At 47.3% G+C, this 21636-nt stretch overlaps 1 protein-coding gene across 2 annotated transcripts; it reads left to right on the top strand.

The window, feature by feature from the left end:
* Window positions 1–1616: 1616 nt before the first annotated feature.
* On the top strand, window positions 1617–20508 carry LOC140914587 (uncharacterized). Of its 2 annotated transcripts, none has more exons than XM_073352747.1 (5): window positions 1617–1913; window positions 2484–2593; window positions 3291–3417; window positions 14330–14443; window positions 14811–20508. In XM_073352747.1, exons 2-5 carry the CDS (start codon window positions 2552–2554, stop codon window positions 15923–15925), a joined length of 1398 nt encoding a protein of 465 aa, XP_073208848.1. In that variant the 5' UTR covers window positions 1617–1913; window positions 2484–2551; the 3' UTR covers window positions 15926–20508. The 2 variants fall into 2 exon arrangements, with proteins under 2 accessions (XP_073208848.1, XP_073208847.1); XM_073352746.1 differs by having other exon boundaries at window positions 14327–14443.
* Window positions 20509–21636: the final 1128 nt, after the last annotated feature.

The raw sequence follows: 21636 nt of genomic DNA, 5'->3' as shown, positions 1-21636 counted from the left end.
GCCGTTGCCCTGACGGAGGGAGGGGCGACTGACGACATGGCTTACAGGGTTGGCTTACAGGAAATTAAAATCAACAAAGGGGATAGCTTTGCGAGAAACTGAATGGCCCCCTCAAGGAGAGAACTCAAAACTGGGTTTAGCAGGCCATTGATTTCACAGAGGGAGGGAGGGAGGAGAAAATGAATACAAAACATATCTGGTCTATTTCTTGTTTTGAGCCACTTCATCTATCTTTATACATCTTGCTGGCAGCAGGTGTGCAGTATGACTTCTAGCCATCGTCAACACTTGGGTGTGCGGCAGAAGACAGTGCAGTTTGACTACTGGCCATCATCTTCTGCTAGCTGCAGATTAAAAGACAGTGCGGGACTGAATCGCCATGAGACGAAACAAGGGAAATGACCTGGCTGCGTCACTCACATGTTTGCCCAGGTGCCCGATTAAAAGAGCACCCAGGACTATGTCAACGATGGCTACCAGTTATACTGCACTGTCTACTGCCAAAAGGCAATAAACTGCTGCTGTGTAGCAATGCAGTACCACATCTGCCAGCACCCAGGAGACATAGGGTGACGGTTACCTGAGCGGGCTCCATGCTTGCTGTGGTATGGCGTCTGCACAGGTAACTCAAGAAAAAAGGCGCAAAATGATTGTCTGCCCTTGCTTTCACAGAGGGAGGGAGGGAACGGGGGCCTGACGATATGTACCCAGAACCTCCCGTGACAATGTTTTAGCCCCATCAGGCACTGGGATTTCTACCCAGAATTCAAATGGGCGGTGGAGACTGCAGGAACTGTGGGATAGCTACCCACCGTGCAACGCTCTGGAAGTCGACGGTTGCCTCAGTACTGTGGACACACTCCGCCGACTACATGCACTTAGAGCATTTGTGTGGGGACACACACAATCAACTGTATAAAACCGCTTTCAACAAAACCGACTTCTATAAATTCGACCTAATTTCGTAGTGTAGACATACCCACAAAACAGTGCAAATACTTGTCATAAAAAATAACAATATAAAGTGAGCACTGTATACTTTGTATTCTGTGCTGTAATTGAAATCAATATATTTGAAAATGTAGAAAACATCCAAAAATATTTAATCATTGTTTAACAGAGCAATTATTTTTTAATCACGTGATTAATTGTGATTAATTTTTTTAATTGCTTGACAGCCCTAGTCTTTAGTTATTATCTGAACAGTGCCCCTGAGTGTGAGAGTTTCCCTGGTGCCTCCCCACGCAGTAAAGTGATACAGTTCCTGTCCCTGAAAGCAGAGACGTTAATTGCAGACCTGCCCCCATGGCGGGTTGACAAAGCAACGGAGTGGGGAGGGCAGTAACAGAGAGTTTCTACAGTTACTCAGCGAGGCATGAAGCAGACGGGGGGATCCTGGGGTGATGGGTCTGTGACGCTCAGCCCAGGGTGATGCAGTGAAAGGAACTGCGAACCACCCTCCCCCTTTATTTCTCCGTCTGCTCCTCTCAGTCTCTCTCCGCTTTCCCTGTATATCCCCTTCCCCCTCTGGCCCGGAGAGCCAGTTACTTCCCGCGAGCTGGACTGGCTCCTGCACGGACGCGCGGAGACGGGGCGTGTTCCAGCCGGAGCAAGCCCCCGACTCAGCAGCTCTGCAGCCCGGGCTGGTGTTGAAGGACACAGGAAGGGGCTGGAGCAACAGAGTAGGCTGCTGCGGAGGGTGCTGCTGGGAGGAAGGAGGCAGCAATCGAGGAGAACAAAGAGCGAAGCTGGCTGCTGCTTGCATTGGGGTTAGAGAGCCGGACTGAGCAGCTGCTACTTCTCCCGAGCTGGGGGAGACCTGCATTGCAATTTCCGAGAGGGGGGCTTTCTCCCCCAGGCTTTCTGCCCCGGGCTCTGCCCACCCCAGCCCAGCCCTGAGCGGGAGACTGCGGGTGAGTGAGCTCGGGGACAGGGGTAACATTGACTCTACTCAAACAGCCCCTCCTGGGAGCAATTGCAAGGAGCGGATCCAGACATGGGCGAGGGAAAACCCCAAGAATGGGGCTGTCCCAGCCAGAGGGAGAGGGGCAGGGGATAAAGGAGAGAGAACCGGGCAGGGGGAGAAATAAGTGGGGAGGGAGCGGCCCAGATCTCTCGCCTGCCCTGACACGTGTATTGCAGCTTCCCTGAGTAGATTCACAGTCCTGTGGGCAAGGTGAGGAGCAGAGAGTGGAACAGCCTGTCTTTGCCTCTCCCGGTTCCCCTGGGCCTATGGCAGGAGAATCCCCCAAAGTGCCTCCTTTGGTTCTGTTCTTTTCTAGCAGTAGGTTCAGAGAAGGTGTCACTGGGAGGGGTTTAAACATATTCAGTTCAGTCCTGGTGGTGGGGCTGTGGCTGTGCTGGGCTGAAGCTTGTTCCCAGTATAGCAGTGTCTGGAGCATCTGTCTGCAGGGAAAGAGCCAGGGGGACTCGTGAGACTTGTGATGTGGAATTAAGCAAAGTCTGTTTGGAAATCTCCCCAGCTGCCCTTTTCGCCCTGACAGGCTGCAGAGGAGCATCCCTGTTTTGTGCCGGCTTGGCTCAGCTTTCCATGGGACAGGGAAGGGGAATGGCTGCAGTGGAGCCAGTTCAGGTAGGGATTATTGGGGAGTTCCTGGAGAGGGGCAGTAAATACACAGAAGGTGGGAGCATCTGGACAGTTTGCTCTCGAGGTGGGAGGGGGTAGGAAATATAGAAGATGGGGGGGGGGGGGGGAAGGACAGTGTGACAGACCTGCTGGAACTAGTTTAACTCGGGCCTAGATTCCAGGAACAGACCCATGGGGGTTGGGGTAGAAAATCCATGATTTGAAGAACAGGAAACAGCTCCCCTGGACAGGGCTGGGAAAACCTACCAGGCTCCCAGTGCTGGAGCGAGAATCTGCCAGCCAGAGGCTGTGATGAGATACTAAGGGGGCACCCACCAGTGCGGCTTAGGGGAGATGACCCATCCCCTCACATGCTGCTGCTGGCAATAGGGAGGGTGTTAGGATTCCTATCCTGGGGCTGAACCTGGACCCTGCCAGGGGCTCCATCTGCTGTGTCAGCTTCTGGCCAACAGGTGTGTGATGAATGTGAAGACCCTGCCCCCTCTGTGTGCTGGGAGGGACAAGGGGCTCTTTCTTTCCCTCCTTTCACTCTGATACCTCCTGGCTTCTCTGAGCAGGGTGGGGGTGGGACTCTGGGGACTGTGCCTCCCAGAGCTTCCATTTTCCTGGCCCTGCTCCCCTGTGACTAGTAGGGCTGTCTCTGGGGCAGCAGGTACTGAGTGGGGGGCTCTTGCTCTTTCAGGGGTCGGTGACATTCGAGGAGGTTGCTGTGTATTTCACCAAGGAGGAGTGGTCTCTGCTGGACCCTGCTCAGAGAGCCCTCTACAGAGACGTCATGCAGGAGAACTATGAGAACGTGACCTCACTGGGTAAGGATTCCTGTCCCCTTGGATATTAGAAGGGGAAATGAAGAGTTAAGGTTCACATCGTCCCCACAATGCAACCTCAACTCCGCCCTGTTTCAGCAACAGCCTGTCATGCCAGTGACACACATGCTAGTGCTCTGCCCTCCCCACTACAGAACACTTTGGGAACAGAGCACATGACAGGGTAGCACAAAGTCTAACATCTTCTCTTTGCTAAGGGAAAACTTGGGTTTATTTCCTTTATAGCAGACAGAAGCTACCTACCCCAGGCCACAGTTAAACATGGAGCCTACTGCACACAAAGCATCTCAGATTAGCAAAACATTACCACGCCTTTTTCCTCCCCATGGGGATTCCTTCTGAGTCATTGCCTTCACTTACTCCTCACTAAGCCCGGAGACCATTAGCATGTTGACAATCCCCATGGTGAGAACACAACTTTGTGTACCTTTGTAGGTTGGGTCAATAACACACAGCACTGAAATGAGGCAGACTTGGTCCCTCAAGGTTCATTTGCACCTCTCTTCACATTACAGTTACAGCTCTGCCAAGCTGCTCCAATTAATTCCTGCATCATTCAGTTAGAGCTAGCACAGGGCACATAGCTGGAATGCATGCAGATTAATGGTGGTATTGCGGTCTGTGGAACACAACGGCAGTCCTTTCTCGTATCTGTTATAAACTCAGAGATTTTATGGACAAAATGGACAATGAGGTCATCTAGTCTGACCTGCAGCATAATACAAGCCATAGAATTACATTCACTTACCAGTTTATTGAGCTGAATACCTTGTGTTTGACTAAATCATCCTCTAGAAAGGCATCATATCATGATTTCAAGAGATGGAGAACCCTTCACGTCCCCTGGTAGTTTGTAAACCTTTGCACCTTTACTCAGCTATTCCCAATGTAGGGATTATTGCCAGCTCCAGGGCTGGGGAGTGGGGGCAGAGTTAAGGATGCATTGCAAGGGTGACGTTTACTTTAACTCTGTTTCCTGGTTTTCAGAGGTTTAGCCACCATCAGGACATGAGGCAGCACTGGGCAATGTTAAATGCTTCATAAAGGAAATTTATGGGCATTTAATGTCTTTGATGTTTTTTAAAATGGACTTTGTTGTCACTATAACTGTGTCTACACCAGAGCTCTTGCTGCCAGAGCTATGTGGGATAGGGATGTGATTTTTCACACCCCTCACTGACATAGCTATGCTGGTAAAGCTTTTAAGTGAAGGCCAGGTCAAAGCTTGCCTGTGGATTATAGAGCACTTGAAAATATTGCTCTCAACTGAGAAATGTTGGTATCAGAGCAAAACTTCCACAAGGAACTTCTGCCCAACACACACTGTCTAGAAGCTGTCACACATAGGACTCAAACACATGGATGTAGCTCAGCATCATTGGGGGAGGGATAGCTCAGTGGTTTGAGCATTGGCCTGCTAAACCCAGGGTTGTGAGTTCAATCCTTGAGGGGGCCATTTAGGGATCTGGGGCAAAAACTGGGGATTGGTCCTGCTTGAGCAGGGGGTTGGACTAGATGACCTCCTGAGGTCCCTTCCAACCCTGATATTCTATGATCAATGGCCACAGCATGTCCCTTGAGCCAGTTGTGTGAGAGCAGATTGCTAGAAACCCTCTGGCTCTGAACAGAGCCTTAGTCTTCCTGCCTGTGTGCATTTCGGTCTCTTTGACTTGTCGGTTTGGCTCATGGTGATCTGAAATTCCAAACGCTACAACTATTAACGCTAACTCAGGAAGTCCTTACAGAGGAGCACTAGCTCTGCTATAATTAAGGTTCAGCATTGCTTTCTGTTTAAAGGCTGACCATTCTCACTGCCCTAAAATCCACACGCTTATTTGGATTGGCTTGAAATGTGCTGCTGTTCGTGGGGGTGCCCAAGGATGGGGTTATTTGATAAAGGGCTCTTGAGATAGACTCCTCCAAAGCAGCTTTTTCCAAAATCAGCTTGCTCTTATAACATTTTCTTGCACACACTTGCGGTTCAGACTAACATGAGGGGGCCCTTCCATACTGTATTGTCAATAAACGCTGGCTTGTTGTGAAGAGCGTCTCTTGCATTGCTGCAGATACCTACTGTTTGCATCACCCACTAAAGAGAGGGGACTCTCTTGAACTCCCTGGAGAGCCATGGTAAGAAAAGGGGGTGCTGCCACCGGGCCCACACTCAGAGAAGTGATGCTGTGGGGCTTGCCCTCCAAAGAACTAAGCTGAGGGTCTAGCACATTAAAGGGGGCAGTCCCAAGAGAGACTGTAGAAAGGCTGCAGCTTCTAATGCCCTGTAAATCCATGGCATCCCTCTCTCTGAATCCCTCCATTGGTTCTCCCATCTCTGTCCCCTCAAACATAAACTGCTTGTCTTCAGTGGCAAGGCCTTTTGCAGCTTGTCTCCATCTGACATATGATTTCTGATTCAGCACTGAGATGCCAGCTCCCACCAGTGATCCTCCAGGGTTGCCAGCCTCCGTCACCTGCTTGTTAAAAGTTCAAACTATCCACTTCTTGCTTTCACTCATGCTGGGAGGAGCTCTCCATACACCTCCAGAAAGCTACCTCACGATCCTCCTTCAGGGTCCAGCTGGTGGCAGGCTGGAGAGAGGAAGGCTTGGGGCAAAGAGCTCTTTTGAGTTGGGAGGTCTGGGGGCAGTGAGGATGCCATGGAGCCATTGCTGTAGGGAATTGGGTGCCATGGAGGGCTGGGAGCAGTGGGAGGAAGTTGGATCAGGAGCTCAAAAAGCTGGGAGGGTTAGGGGTGTGAGTAAAGGGAACGTGGATGCTAGGTGCTCCAGGAAAGGGTGTTCTAGCTGTGGGAGAGAGGGGACACTCTTTTTGGCAGGAGTAAGGACCATTTAGAATGGAGTTTGGGATGGGAAGCGGTTGGGGAGCAGGAGACTTGGGGGAACGGGTACCAAAGAGGGCCATGGGCGATAGGAGGGGAGGAGAGAACACCAGCAGCACATGCTCTTGTCCCTAGGTGTCCGGGACTACAGGTCTTGAATGCTGGTCCATGGGGCTCTTAGCAGCTAGTAAGTTCCGCCTGCCACCCAGGGACCTGCTAGCAGTTGTCAGACTAGAAGCCGAACCCTGACAGAGGACTCCAGCAGACTGGTGGAACGTTGGGGGTCCTGATCCCCTCTTTTATTTAACCGAAGCACAGACACAGGAAATAGTCCCTGCAGCTGGGTTTCCCCAGCTGAGGACTGCTTTCCCAGCGACACCTGCTCCTACTGCCTGACTCTGATGGCTTGGAAACTGACCCTGCTGGCTCTTGACTCCTGGTTTTGCCCTCTGGCCTGTCTCAGCGTCTGACCTCCTGTTATCTGACCTGGTCTGATGCCCAATTCCTGGTCTGACCACTAGCTCAGACTGCCTGCATCCTGGTGATGACACTGTGGGGGGTGGGGGAGAGCTGAGAGCAGTGAAAGGAAGGGGAGTGAGTAGCTGCACCTCTCTCCCCTTCCTGGTCTCTCTGAGTGCCCCCCCACGCTGTCAGGCCTTGCGCCTTTCCTTCTGGAGTGGAATTCTGCTGTTCTCCTGCTCCTAGATCGGGCCCTAGGCTGCAATACCCTGTGTATCAGCCATTTTTTACCCAGCAGGTCAGGCTGAGTGGTGACACCTTTGACAGTCTAGGATCAGTGGTGCACAGTGACAAAACAGCCACCTTAAACACTGCTGTGGTTTGATTTTGCAGGAGGGAAAAAAGTATATGAGAAAAGGATTTTAAAATAACAAATAGGCTTCATGCATGCCTGCCGTCCTAAAGGCTTACCATCCCCTGATGGTCACCTAGGCAGGTCTAACTTCTGCTGACTCCCTAGCGTGGTCCCTGTTTCTGCCTTTTCCCCCCTATCTCCTAATCAGCCGTCCCCTTCTTGGGAACGAGTCCTTTTCTAAACTGCTCCAGTCCTTTTGATCTTCTTGGCTCCAGACCTTGGCCCTGCTCAGCTAACCCAGTTCTGTAAATTGTCTGGAGCCAAGAGGTAGACTATTCCAAGCTAATATTTCAGGCATTGTCACTTACCAATCCTTAAGCGATTAATAAGGGGTGTCTCATCTTGAGCCACTCTTCCTCCCTTCCTGCTTGTTTTCCTTGCAGTGTCCCTATTAAACTAAACCAGCATAGTAATACAATCAATATCCCAATAACCAGGCCAGGGTATTCAGTATTCATCAGTACTAAAGAGCAGCTCCAGCTCTGTCACAGGGGGTGTGGAGAAATAGGACTGAGGCTCTGTCTACCCTGCAGTGTAAGCTCAGGTTCAGACTCTGGCTCGAGCCCAACCCCCATTCCTTCTACACACAGATCTATCTGACTCAGGCCAGTAAGCTCTCAGGACCTGGGCCCTTGGACCTGGCCAGGGCAGTGATTCTGAGCCTGAGTTCCAGAAACTTCATCATTTTGCAGCGTGGAAGCAATTCAAGTCCAGGTCCCCTGACTCATATCCTGAGCATCCAGCAATGCTATCCCACAATCCCATGGGCTAGTGTTCCTTGGCCTTTCTGTCTCAAGACTAGCCAATCAACTCCCAGGAAATGGAAGCACGCCCCTTCAAGTACAACTGCACATCCTATAACCCTGCCATTTTATTCTGACCACTGAACTGCAAACAGCTGTGGCCACCAACAAGAGCCCTTTGCCCAGCATGCTGCTGCATGGCCACAGGACTACAGTCAGATTCTGGTGAATCTCTGGGACAAAGTGAGCAAGACATGGACTTCAGTAAAACCATCAAAAATGACCAATTGTACCAAGAAATAACAAACAACTGGCAGCACTGGGGATTACATGGATTAGTGACCAGTGCAGGGAGCAGATTAAGTGGCTCAAAAGCAACTACTGGAAAGCCAGAGAACTGCATCTCTGGGAACTTCCCAGCCTCCTGTCTCATTTACAATGACTTTGACCAGGTGCTGGGTGCTTGCTGAGCACTGAGACCCAAGAAATTCACGATAGCCTGGTCAGCAAGGATGACAACCTTCTGACGTTCAATTTCATAGAACTCCTGAGGGGAGCCAACAGCCATCAGATCAGGCTAGCAAAGTGATTCTGGTGCTCCGACTGGTCCCTCAGCAGCCAGCTGCAGCATATCCTGGGTCCATACTCAGAGGAGCTGTTTGATGACCCCTTGGAGGCGCATTCTGCTGTGGAACTGACAGCAGAAACTGAAGAGGCCAAAGTAGTCCTGGAGCCTGGTAAGTTTCTGGCTCCACGTCCATTTTTATTAATGTATGAATGAGGGGAATTTCTGGACTATGACCAAATGCAATTTTTATTACAAGCTGCAGGTGTAATGAAGCGGCCTCTGGTGGGACAGAACTGAGAGTTCAGGACAAATTGCTTAGAGCAGGGCAGTTACAGCCCAAAGCTGGAGTTCCTTTACTATTAAGGCAGCCAAACAGAGAGGTCTTTGGTTTTACCCCACTGGCTAACCAGAAGTCATACAAGCAATTCCTTCAGATACTCCAGTCCCCTTGTATCACCACCAGCACCGCTCCTTATGGGGACGAATGGTTATGAAAACCAATACCCCAGTAAAAGAAAAAAGGTTTTCTCTATCCCAAAGGACCACGCCCCAGACCCAGGTCAATCTACAAGTCAGATCTTAGTCACAAATAACGCTGTTGCCAATCCTTTAGAATCTAAAATCTACAGGTTTATTCATAAAAAGAAAGAAATATTGATGAGAGCTAAAATTGGTTAAATGGAATCAATTACATACAGTAATGGCAAAGTTCTTGCTTCAGGCTTGTAGCAGTGATGGAATAAACTGCAGGTTCAAATCAAATCTCTGGAGTACATCCACAGCTTGGATGGGTCATTCAGTCCTTTGTTCAGAGCTTCAGTTTGTAGCAAAGTCCTTCCAGAGGTAAGAAGCAAGATTGAAGACGAAATGGAGATGATGCAGCTGCCTTTTATAGTCCTTTTGCTATGTGGCTTGTGCTTCCTTTGTTCCAAACACAAGCTACCCAGCACATTGCATGGAAAAACCTTAGAGTTCTGTCCATAGGCATGTCCCTGCATGCCTTGCTGAGTCACAAGGGGAATCTGCCCTCTCTTAATGGGTCAGTTGTATAGCTGATGGCCCTTAATGGTCAGTGCTGATGCCAAATTGTCTGGGGTGTCGCCCAGAAGCATAGCACAAGTTTGAAATACAGACGGTATAGAGCCAATACTTATAACTTTAAATACAAAATAGTACTTGCATACAGATAGCATAATCATAACCAGCAAATCATAACTTTCTCATAGACACCTTATTTGACCTTCTTTGTACAAGATTTGGTGCCACTGTACGACCTTGGTTGCAACAATGATCTATACAGTCACAGTTCATGTCAATAACGTCACAGCAGGTATCAGCATATATCTGCTTATGGCAGAATGCATGCCAGTGCCTTGGTGTCTCTGAACCCCCAACACCACGTGGAGTTCAGAATGAGACTGGGAAGAGCAAACAACAGATTAACAAGCATTTAACATTAATTTTTTGCTATATACTTGCACATTCTTACAAAGATGTGCTGGGGTGTTAAAGGTAAGATCCTTATATTGCCTTCCCTTTTAGTACACCACACTGGACAAATTGGCCATGCCACAGCAGAACGAGCCATAGAATCATAGAATATCAGAGTTGGAAGGGACCTCAGGAGGTCGCTAGTGCAACCCCCTGCTCAAAGCAGGACCAATCCCCAACTAAGTCAACCGCATCTGTAAACTGTACTGGGCAAGGGGAAAATGTAGTGTATGGATGACAAATTCACTTTCCAAAATATCAGGGAGTTTGTAGACAGTCCATAAATATGCCAGGGAAAGGGGTGGGCGTGGCTGTGCAGTTCTGTGAGAATTCGTATTACTGTGTGTGTTTGTATGTAGTCCAGAGGTAGATGTACTCAGAGCAGGGTGTATCATAATCCATAGGAAGGCAGTAATCCATGCGGACACTAACCCAGCCTCCTGTTGACTCCCTCATGAATTTTGACCTAATCCCAGGTGCTGAGGATTGCAAGCTTTTCCCATAGGAGGAACTCCAGATAAGTAGTCACATTTCAGGGAAGGGTGTATTTCCCAGGCCTTCCTCTATAGAACACCAGCCAACTCCACTCATAGATGTGTTGCCAAGTCACCATAAGCTTGAAAATCTCTGTGGCAGACACTGCTGGCTTGTCACCGGTACCTTGGAACAGAATGTCCTTTTGCCATTCAGGAACCTCCAGGATTTTGATGTCCTCCAGAATGTGGAATGCCTGAAAGACTAAGAAAGTTTAGGTAGTAAACCACAGCAACCCCCCCCCAACTTCCTTGTGACATACTGGGGTACAATCCAGACCAATGGGGGTCTGAGTTACCCCTGCCCTGTAACCTGGGGTGCCTTGCAGTGCCTTGCCACTGTAGCCTCCAACCTGGACTGCTCACAAACAGCCACCAGCATGCAGGTCACTCATGTGTTTGTGGAACTGCAGCCTGCCAGTCATACCCGAGCTCTCACCAGCCATGATTGTACTGCAGGGTGACTCCATCACACTCCCAGTCCCGGATTTCCCCCCAGAAATGTATGTCCTGTACAGCTCAGCCCTCTCCAGGGAAGTCCAATTATATTATATTATATCCATTATTCCTTCAAAGGAATAAATACACAACAGTTTATTACCTTAAATAGAGTTATCCAGACACTAACTTAAACACACTGGATTAAATAAAACAATAACACAAGTTTATTAACTACAAAGAGAGAACTTTTAAGTGAGCATAAGTAATGAGGCTAAAAAGTCAGAAATGGTTACAAGAAAAATAAAGATAGGCACTAGAAAGTGTTTTAACTTATCAAACTATATTAGATTGGAGCAAAGTTTCTCACCGCATGCTTCCAGCAGTGTTACTGACCAACTCTTCAGGTCAGGATCCCTCCCCCAGATTCCAACATCTGTTTTCTTTGTCTTCTCAGGTGCAGAGAACTAGAACGTCTGAGAATATACTGAATCTGAGTTTTACAAAGTATCGGGTTTTTGGCCTTGACATTCCACAGGCTCTTTTTTCTGGAGGTGCACTGAACCTTTTCTGAGACAATAATGAACCATTTGATGTCTCTTCTCATGCCTGTCCACCTTTGCAGCTGAACCCCAGTCCAGTAGAAGCCTGGGATAGAATCATAGGCTCAGAAGATTAGGGTTGGAAAAGACCTCAGGAGGTCATCTAGTCCAATCCCTTGCTCAAAGGAGGACCAACCCCAACTAAATCATCCCAGCCAGGGCTTTGTCAAGCCAGGCCTTAAAAACCTCTAAGAATAGAGATTCCCCCACCTCCGTAGGTAACCAATTCCAGTGCTTCACACCCTCCTAGTGAAATCGTTTTTCCTAATATTCAGCCTAAACCTCCCCCACTGCAACTTGAGACCACTGCTCCTTCTTCTGACATCTGCCACCACTGAGAACAGTCGAGCTCCATCCTCTTTGGAACCCCCCTTCAGGTATTCAGACTGCTATCAAATCCCACCTCACTCTGCTCTTCTGCAGACTAAACAAGCCCAGTTCTCTCAGCCTCTTCTCATAAGTCATGTGCCCCAGTCCCCTAATCATTTTCCTCTGCTGGACTCTCTTCAATTTGTCCACATCCCTTCTGAAGTGGGGGGCCCAAAACTGGACACAAGACTCCAGATGTGGCCTCTCCAATGCCAAATAGAGGGGAATAATCACGTTCCTTGATCTGCTGCAATGCTCCTACTAATGCAGCCCAATCTGCTGTTAGCCTTCTTGGCAACAAGGGCTCCATGTCAAAGTGTCCCAGAGCAGTCACGGAGAAACCATGTCTGTGATGAGCTTATGATGGACATCCTGGACAGGGCCAACAAGGAGGAACAGTACCAAAGGGGAAAGGATTTGTGGCAAGCAGAAAGGCAAAAAGCAGGCTGCTGAACATGAGAAGAAGTGCAGCATGCAAGGAGAGACTTGCACTGCAGTCTCTGGAGTGGGAACGTCCCTTGAAGGAGGAAGATAGACGTGTTAGAGAGGCTGCTTGAGGTCATGGCTGGGAGAGTTCAGGCTCCTGCTCCACCTGCACCGTGTCCTGAATCCCCTCCATGGTACCATGTCCGCAGACCAGGAACTCATGGGACTGCACCAGGGTTGGGTGGCCAATGGTCACCCTGATGCATGTGACCTGATGCTGGAGGGTTGGGGCTAGTTGCTCACAAAGCTCCAGCAAAGTAGCTTTCTTCATGCAAAAGTGCTGAACCCACTGCTGGTCCTTGCGGGTCCGCATGATGATGTGATCCCACCAGTCTGTGCATGTGGCCCTGTTCCAGAAGCACCTGTCTGCATAGGGAGCACCAGTGGCTATCACCAAGAGTGGTGAGCAGTGTCAGCTAGTTCCAGGCTGCCATGTCTGTGTCATCGTCATCCTGTGACAGGTGCCTTCAGTAGATCAGAAAATGCCAGTGAAATGTTCACCAGTGTCTCATGCATACTCTGCCTACTTCCTGACACAGGAGTGAAAGCACATGCAGGACAAGTTCTTCAGATGGTGATTTGTCCATGCTGCTGGCTCCAGTTGTCAAGAGCATGCAGACTCAGGAGATGGCTCAGCTGGGTGTCCTGGTGACCTGCAAAAACTTCTGTAAAGTGCCACAGGGTGGACTGTTAAGTCCCCTCAGTGCGCCACGAACAAAGGGCTAGAGTGGCGACAGCTGTGGAGATCACCGGGAAATCTGGGTTATGCTGGTTTGACTTGGGTCTGTGTAATGCAATGTGGATACGTGAGTGCAGTGTGGGTACATGAAATCCATGTCCAGACATTCTAAACCTAGGGTCAATATAAAGTGTGGGCTTCCAAACCCAGGTTTACAAACAATGAGGCTGCAGACGTGAGTCCACAGATCTGGGCTTACATTGCAGTATGTTCATATGCTAAGAGACGTGGGGAGGGCAGGGTCAGTAGGAGGTAGGGGAGGGGAGGTTTTGCGGATCTTGATCTGCAGAGAGTCCCAGCCCATTAACACATCATCCCCGCCGAGGCCCTGTTGATTTGGAACCTGCACTGCACTCTGATTATAGTCCACTTTCACTTTTTCCAATATTATTTTCACTTTGCTTCTCTCTCCACCGCTCGGTGCCTACACCAACGCCCACCCTTCCCTACCCCCTGCAACCCCAGCCACCTTTCATTAGTACTTATGTCCCTCCTAGCCACAAGATAACTAGTCCCCTGGCACAAATGGGCACTTTCTTGGTGATGTCACAGGTTGGCAGTGAAACTTCTGGGAAATCAGAGAATCTTACTCCCCTCCTCCCCATCTGCATCAGCCACAGTCTCACTTCCTTGCAGGGTTCTTGGATCATTTAGTCACTCCTTCCCGAGGTCACGTGGTCTTATGCTTATTATTCACAATCTCCTTTTCCAGTGGAATGAGCATCCTGAGATGTAGCATCTAATTCCCCAGCCTTCTTCACATGAGCCTTTTCATATACCCTGAGCTGCTGCATTTGGTGGCATTCCCCACTCCATCCTATTCCATATTACACTGAACCCCGCCAGTCCATTCTTACTGGTCCCAGCTTCCCTATGACCTTTCGTTGTCTTTGGGCCTCTCTCTGTTAGCAAGAAGCAGTTCCAGGGTGACTTCCCCTCTTACTAGACTCTTCGCATTCTGGAACATGGAGTTATCGTCTCTGCATTTTAGGAGTCCCCTTGTCCATGAGTGTCTGGCTTTGTGTGTTCCCAGCAGATTTGGAGCTAGCTAAATGCCTCATAAACAGAGTCACCTGCACCTTTGAGAATCGGTGGAACTCACCCTGACATCTTAACTGCTTTAAAATGGGCAGGTGTTAAAATAACAGAACTTTTTTTGCAACAGAGGTTCCATGACTTAAGCTGATCTCCCTGGTTTTCTTTCCCCCCAAGCAGGGTTTCCAGTTTCCAAACCTGATGTGATCTCCCAGCTGGAACGAAGGGATGAGCCATGGGTCTCAGATCTCCACGGCTCTGAAGAAAGAGAGATCCCAAGAGGTGCCTGCACAGGTGAGGAATCATGAAACCAACTCAAAAAGTATCAGCACCTAAAAGAAACCATTGGGATTCTGTACAAAGACCTTGTGACCTCTCCAACTTCAGGATTGTCCCCATCAGGTGCTGTGTCCTTAGGGCAGATATCACTCATGGCTCCCTTGCTATCCTGACTGACTCCTGGCAGAAGCTCCCTCCCTAACCTCCCTTCCCTTGTTTGGATGAGATGCAGAGGTAGATTTGATCCCCTCCTTTCTCCCTTATGAGGCAGAGTTTGGGGAAATACAAGTCCTGATTTTTTTCCTGTCTCCTCAGCACTTACTTTGTTTTGTGCTCCCCTTTTCCATCCCTGTTTCTGAGGTTTCTCTCTCTGTCCCGGCAGGTGAGGGGATGGTGAATGAGAATGAGGAACCGAATCCTCAGCCAGAAGAGGCTGAGCAAGTGGAACTTCATGGGGCATTAGTGCAAAGATCCCAGTTGATTGTGTCCAGGAGCCATGAGCAGGGAAAAGCCTGTAAGAGTCAGCACAGACCAGAGAGGCAGCAGGGAACCCAGCCAGGGAGAGAAATGGGTAACTCCATTAATTATCGGGGAGTTTACAAAGACTGCAAGGAAACCAGAGCCCAGAAGAGAATCTCCCTGGGAGACAGAAACAACACATGCACTGAGTGTGGGAAAAGTTTCAGTAGCCACTCACACCTTACAAAACATGAGAGAATCCACACAGGAGCCAGGCCCTATGAATGCTGTGAGTGTGGGAAAAGCTTCACTCTGAGCTCTCACCTTATTATACATCAGCGAATCCACACAGGAGACAGGCCCTATAAATGCTGTGAGTGTGGAAGAAGCTTCACTGACAGCTCAACCCTTATAAGACATGAGAGGGTCCACACAGGAGAGAGACCCTATGAATGCTGTGAGTGCGGGAAAAGCTTCACTCAGAGCTCAGCCCTTGTCACACATCAGAGAATCCACACAGGAGAAAGACCCTATGAATGCCATAAGTGTGGGAAAAGCTTCAGTCGGAGCTCAACTCTTATTACACATCAGAGTATCCACACAGGCGAGAGACCCTATGAATGCTTTGCGTGTGGGAAAAGCTTCAGTCAAAGCTCATCACTTAGTACACATCAGAGAATCCACACAGGAGAAAGACCTTATGAATGCTGTGAGTGCAGGAAAAGCTTCAGTTACCGCTCAGACCTCGTTATGCATCAGAGAATCCACACAGGAGAGAGACCCTATAAATGCTGTGAGTGCAGGAAAACCTTCTCTCGACGCTCACACCTTATTACACACCAGAGAATCCACACAGGAGAGCGACCCTATGAATGCTGTGAATGCGGGAAAAACTTCCGTCAGCTCTCAGCCCTTATTAGACATCAGAGAATTCACACAGGTGAGAGACCCTATGAATGCTGTGAGTGCGGGAAAAACTTCTGTCAAAGCTCAGCCCTTACTGCACATCAGAGAATCCATACAGGCAAGAGACCCTAGAGATGTTCTTAGTGTTGGAAAAACTTCCATTAGAGCTCAGCCTTTATTTATCATCAGAGAATCCACAAAGAAGACAAACACCATTAAAACCTTGTCCAGGGCTGACCAAAAAATATTTTCTTTAATACTTTTACTAATTACCACATAGTGAACTTTAAGGCTGCTTGAACCATTTGTGTCACCATGGTCCACCAAGCAAGCGATTTGCTTTTGCTTTTTAAAGCTCACCATTCTTTGGGGGTGAATCTCTTTGATCTTTCTATCAACTCATTTGAATTATGAATCATGGGAGTGTATGTGTCCCTCCTACCAGGAATCCCCATCAGCCCCAGATTGGGTAGCAAAGGTTGAATTTTAATGAAGCCATACATGGGGGGGGGGGGGATCATACCCTATGACTGCAGAATTGCTAATATAGAACCTATTTTTAAGAAAGAGAAAAAAGTGATCCAGGAAACTAGAGGCCTGTTAATTTGGCCTCAAATACATGCAAGGTCTTGGAATGAATTTTGAAAGAGAAAGGAGTAAAGCACAAAGAGATAAATGGTAATTGGGATAAAATATATCATGGTTTCATAAGATGGTAGATCATGCCAGATCTATCTGATAGCTGTTTTTTTAGACAAAGGAAATACAATAGATCTAATCTACCTGGATTTTGATAAGGCATTTGATACAGTTCCATATGGGGAATTATTAGTTAAATTGGAGAAGATGCAGATTAACACAAGAATTGAGAGGTAGGTAAGGAACTGGTTAAAGGAGAGACTACAGTGGGTCATACTGAAAGGTGACCTGTCAGGGTGGAGGGAGGTTACTAGTGGCGTTCCTCAGGGATCAGTTTTGGGACCAATCTTATCAATATTTCTTTTACTGACCTTGGTGCACAAGGTGGGAGTGTGCTAATAAAATTTGTGGATGACGCAAAGCTGGGAGGTATTGCCAATACTGAGGACCCAAATATAATACACGAAGGTCTGGACGACTTTGAAAACTGAAGAAAGAGAAATGGGAAGAAATTTAATAGTGCAAAGTGCAAGGCAGGCACTTGGGGACTAAACAACAAAAATTTTTGCCATAAACTGGGGACTTATCAGTTGGGAGCAACAGAGGAAGAGAAAGACCTGGGTGTATTGGTTGATCACAGGATGACTATAAGTGGACAATGTGATGTGGCCATAGAAAAAGGCTAATGCAATCCTAGGATGCATCAGGTGAGATATTTTCAGTGTAGACAGAGAAGTGTTAGTACTATTACACAAGGCACTGTTGAATCCTCATCTGGAATACTGTGTGCAATTCTGGTCTCCCATGTTTAAGAAAGATGAGTCCAAACTTGAACAGGTACAGAGAAGGGCTACTAGGATGATCCGAGAAATGGAAAACCTATCTTATGAGAGAAGACTCAAGGAGCTTGGATTGTTTAGCCTAACCAAATGAAGGCTGAGGGAGATATGATTGCTCTCTATAAATACATCAGAGGCATAAATACTGGGGAGGGAGAGGAGTTACTTAAGTGCCAATGTTGAAACAAGAACAAAAGGATATAAACTGGCCATCAACAGGTTTAGGCTTGAGATGAGACGAAGGTTTCTAACAATCAGAGGAGTGAAGTTCTGGAACAGCCTTACAAGGGGAGCAGTGGGGGAATAAAACCTAACTGGCTTCAAGATTGAGCTTGATAAGTTTATTGAGGAACTGCCTACAATGCCAGGTGCCCATCTGCAACTGCTAGTAGCAAATATCCCCAATGACCAGAGATGGGACACTAGATGGAGAGGGCTCTGAGTTGACCACAGAAAATTCTTCCCTGAGTGGCTGGTGGGTCTTGTCAACATGCTCGGGGTCCAACTGATTGCCATATTTGCGGTTGGAAAGGAATTTTTCCCCAGGTTAGATTTGCCTTCCTTTGCAGCAGGGTCACTTGCAGGTTTAAATTAGAATAACTGGTGGATTCTCTATAAGTTAAAGTCTTTAAATCATGATTTGAGGACTTCAGTAACTCAGCCAAAGGTTAGGGGTCTATTACAGGAGTGGGTGAGCGAGGTTCTGTGGCCTGCAATGTGCACGAGGTCAAACTAGATGATTAATAGTCCTTGCTAGCCTTCAAGTCTATGAGCTACAGTGCGGGATAATCTACCTGTTATTCTCATGTAAAACACAGCTATTCTTGCAGTAACGGCATAACCATGGCCACTATACACAGGCCATCTAGCACATTTCCTCATGACCTGAACTAAGCTCCATCCCTTCTCCTAGTCTAAACAATCCTGGAGCATCACATTTATACTGTTCCCCAACTGCAGTGTGTCACCAAGTTGTCCACCCCCACCCCATGTCTCATTCTCAGTTGTTTTCACGTTGCCCTGGAGTGGGCTGAACAGTTATTTTTGTACCATTTTTCTCATTTAAAATGTATTTAAATATAATAAAGAACAGGATCGGGGCAGCCTCTGTGACACTACAAGGAGATGGGAGGAGTTGGAGGGATTCCCTTCTCCCCCATGTCCTCAGCATTGTTACCTTCTGTCTGAGCCATGTAGAGTTTTATCTTCTTCATATTCTATCCCTCCACCTTGCAAAGTGTCATGTGGTGCTGTGTTCTTAGCTCTCTGTGCTTCGGAATCATGGTTTGATTCCTTTGATCTTAAATTAGACTCATTCGGGCAGGAGATGAAAGTGTCACAGACTGGAAGGGGAATGCAAATTGATCCGAAACACAGTGGGGTCATTCTGAGTTTAAATCGCCATTTCTATCTATTGACAAAACCACTTCTGTGCTTTTTCCATTCCATTGGGATGGTTTGCAGATGGGAAGGTTGCCTGTTTTCCCATTATGATGATGTTAAAACTTTTGTAAATAACAAGACAATAATAGAGGAAGCTCTGAGTGAAGCAGTTTTGAATGGCTCAGAGGAGAACACAATCGGAGAACCTGTTGTCCTGATTCTGCGTCATATGCAACCTGCTCTGGAATGTCACTTAATATGAAATGGAAAGTGTGTTATTCCTCTCTGTGTTGTGGGTTTTTCTTTCTTTTCTGAAGGCCATTTTGTCACATGACTGGATATTAGTTTTATTTGATAGACTGTAGCTCAGATTTATTGGGCACTTTGAGACAAATGACTATTTACTAAAATAGTAATGTCTCATGTTGTTTTTGCTTTTTCCCCATCACTTCATGTTGACATGGAGGACGTTCAAATTTAGTTCATTCAACTGGAGAGAATACTCCAAGCTCTTGGACATGCTACCAATGAAGTCTATATTCTGAAATGGTGAACAGCAGCACATCCCAATTTGTACAACTAACTGAAGTAACAGCATATGATCACACTGTTGTTAAATTTTTTCGGTCAATGTGGTCTCAGATGACCAAAGGAGAGAATTCCACCTAAGTGACTTGGAACTAGGCAAAATGGCCTTGTATCTGGGGCCCTAAGAACATCATAATGGCCACATTGGGTCAGTCCAATAGTCCATCTAGCCTAGCAATCTAGCCCAGTATCCTGTCTTCTGAGAGTGGTCAATGCCTGGTGCTTCACAGGGAATGACCAGAACAGGGCAATCATCAAGAGATCTAGTCCCAGCATCTGGCAGTCAGAGGTCTAGGGATAACCAGAGCATGGAGTAGCATCTCTGACCATCTTGGCTAATAGCAGCAGTAGCTGCAGTCCAGGCCCTACAGGCATTTACACCTCACTATATCACTTAGATAATCCTATGATTTGGGAAATACTGTGACTATCTATGCAGCTATGGAGGAAACTGAAATGGAATTTACTGAACTCATGTTTTGTAGATGCTGCAAATGTGTATAAAATGAAATCAGTGCTGAATGTGGGACAGCAGCAGACTATCTATTTCTGAAGATATCCCACCTCTGGGGGCTTACAGGGATTCAGATCCAGGCCTGTTTCTAATCCCTCATTTAGATCAATGCCACCACATTAAAGAAACAAATTTGGCATGTTTGGGGAATGTTTCTCACTATGATGATTGAAAACATATGTGGTTTAGTAAAGAATTTTACTTCAGTGAAGTGTAAATTTATCCTGACCAAGGCCAAAGCTTTGGCAACAACTACAGTATTAGTACTGGGAATGCAGCGGTTGGTTCTCACCCAAGATAAGGACACTATGGTGATGTACGGCCCAGATAAAACTGTTTTTGGAACCCCGTTCCCTAGTTCAATGGCATTTATTGTGGTCCCAAAAGATGCCATGGTTACACTGAAAACTATTGTCCTTTATCATTTGGATCCAAAGTGTCATGAGGAAAAGAGAGAAGCAATCGGTGCCCTCTGAGGACATTCCTCCCCATGAATCCCAATCTGGCTCCCTTGTGGAACAAGCAGGACAATCGTGCTGTAGAAGTAATGGCTCCATGTTCGAATGTTGAGTCCTGATTCTATGCTTTTGTCTCAGTTTTGCAGTGGACTTACAGCACTAGTTTTGCATCACTTCTCCTCCACTTCCTGCTACTTTGAAAGATTAAAAAGTCTGAAACAGGGATGGGTAACCTTTGGCCCACGACCTGCCAGGGTAAGCCCCATGGCGGGCCAGGCCTATTCGGTTACCTGCCGTGTCCACAGGTTCAGCTGATCACAGCTCCCACTGGCCGCAGCATCCCTCAGCCCACGCTGCTTCCCGCAGCCCCCATTGGTCTGGAGCGGCAAACCGCGGCCAGTGGGAGCTGCGATCGGCCGAACCTGCAGACGCGGCAAGTAAACAAACTGGCCCGGCCCACCGGGGCTTACCCTGACAGGCCGTGTGCCAAAGGTTGCCGATCCCTGGTCTAAAAATAGACTAGGGTGACTTTTTCTCATGATGCAAACCTTCCCACTGAGCGTGAGACCCCCTTCCACCAACACATGTGGCTGAACAGTCAGAGACCAATAAACTCACAGTAGTGGAAGGCACCTATGTTGTTTTACACCAGGGCTCATTTGGTGGAAATAAGGATTAAAAGAAAGACAACATATATGATAAGATTTTGTGATTTTTGAAAATGTTATTGTTACCAGTGAAAAACAGGAAGTTAATTATTGGTTAAAGACTAAGAGACTAATTACCCAAATTATATTGGTAAACTGAAAGTTATATTTTCTTTTTGATAGTGACTATTAGTTGTGGGTAAAAGCTGAGATTACTCAATTCTGAGAGCTGTTCCTGGGCCCTGGTCTGAAATCATAGCCAAATCTATGTGAACATATAAAGCTCCCTTGTGAAAGCTGGATACAAGATGCTTCTGTCTAGACCTTTTAACCATGTTTGAGGAGTTGACCAAAGAGCAAGTTGGAACAAAAGGTTAATTTCTAAAATGGAGACAATTTTGATGGAAGAAGAGGGATTTGGACAAAAATTGATCTGGCTGAGTGGTTCTCTCTGTAGGAAAGGCCAGGGACTGTACATCTTCAGTTTATGTAGTTCATAAATATATTTTTTGTAAATGACTGTGTAGCTGGCATTTAGATCTAAACACTAGTTAAGATACATCATATTTCTGTTATAGGTAGGTGCTCTCTTGGAGGAATTGTGGGGAAAGGGTTAAAAAGAATTGTAGTTGTGTCAAAACATGAGATGGTTTTGGGAGGAAATTATTAAATCCATTCATTTTATAACAAAATGCAGATCCCCTGATCTGCTTACTTAATGCTCCAGTAAAGGATCCCCGTTTTAAACAAGACAGCAGATTATTTCATGTTTTTT

Source organism: Lepidochelys kempii, chromosome 7 (genome assembly GCF_965140285.1).
Source record: "Lepidochelys kempii isolate rLepKem1 chromosome 7, rLepKem1.hap1, whole genome shotgun sequence".
In the NCBI taxonomy this organism is placed as follows: Eukaryota; Metazoa; Chordata; order Testudines; family Cheloniidae; genus Lepidochelys; species Lepidochelys kempii.
The sequence above is the reverse complement of the archived record's forward strand: the minus strand, read 5'-3'. Positions and strand labels throughout refer to the sequence as shown.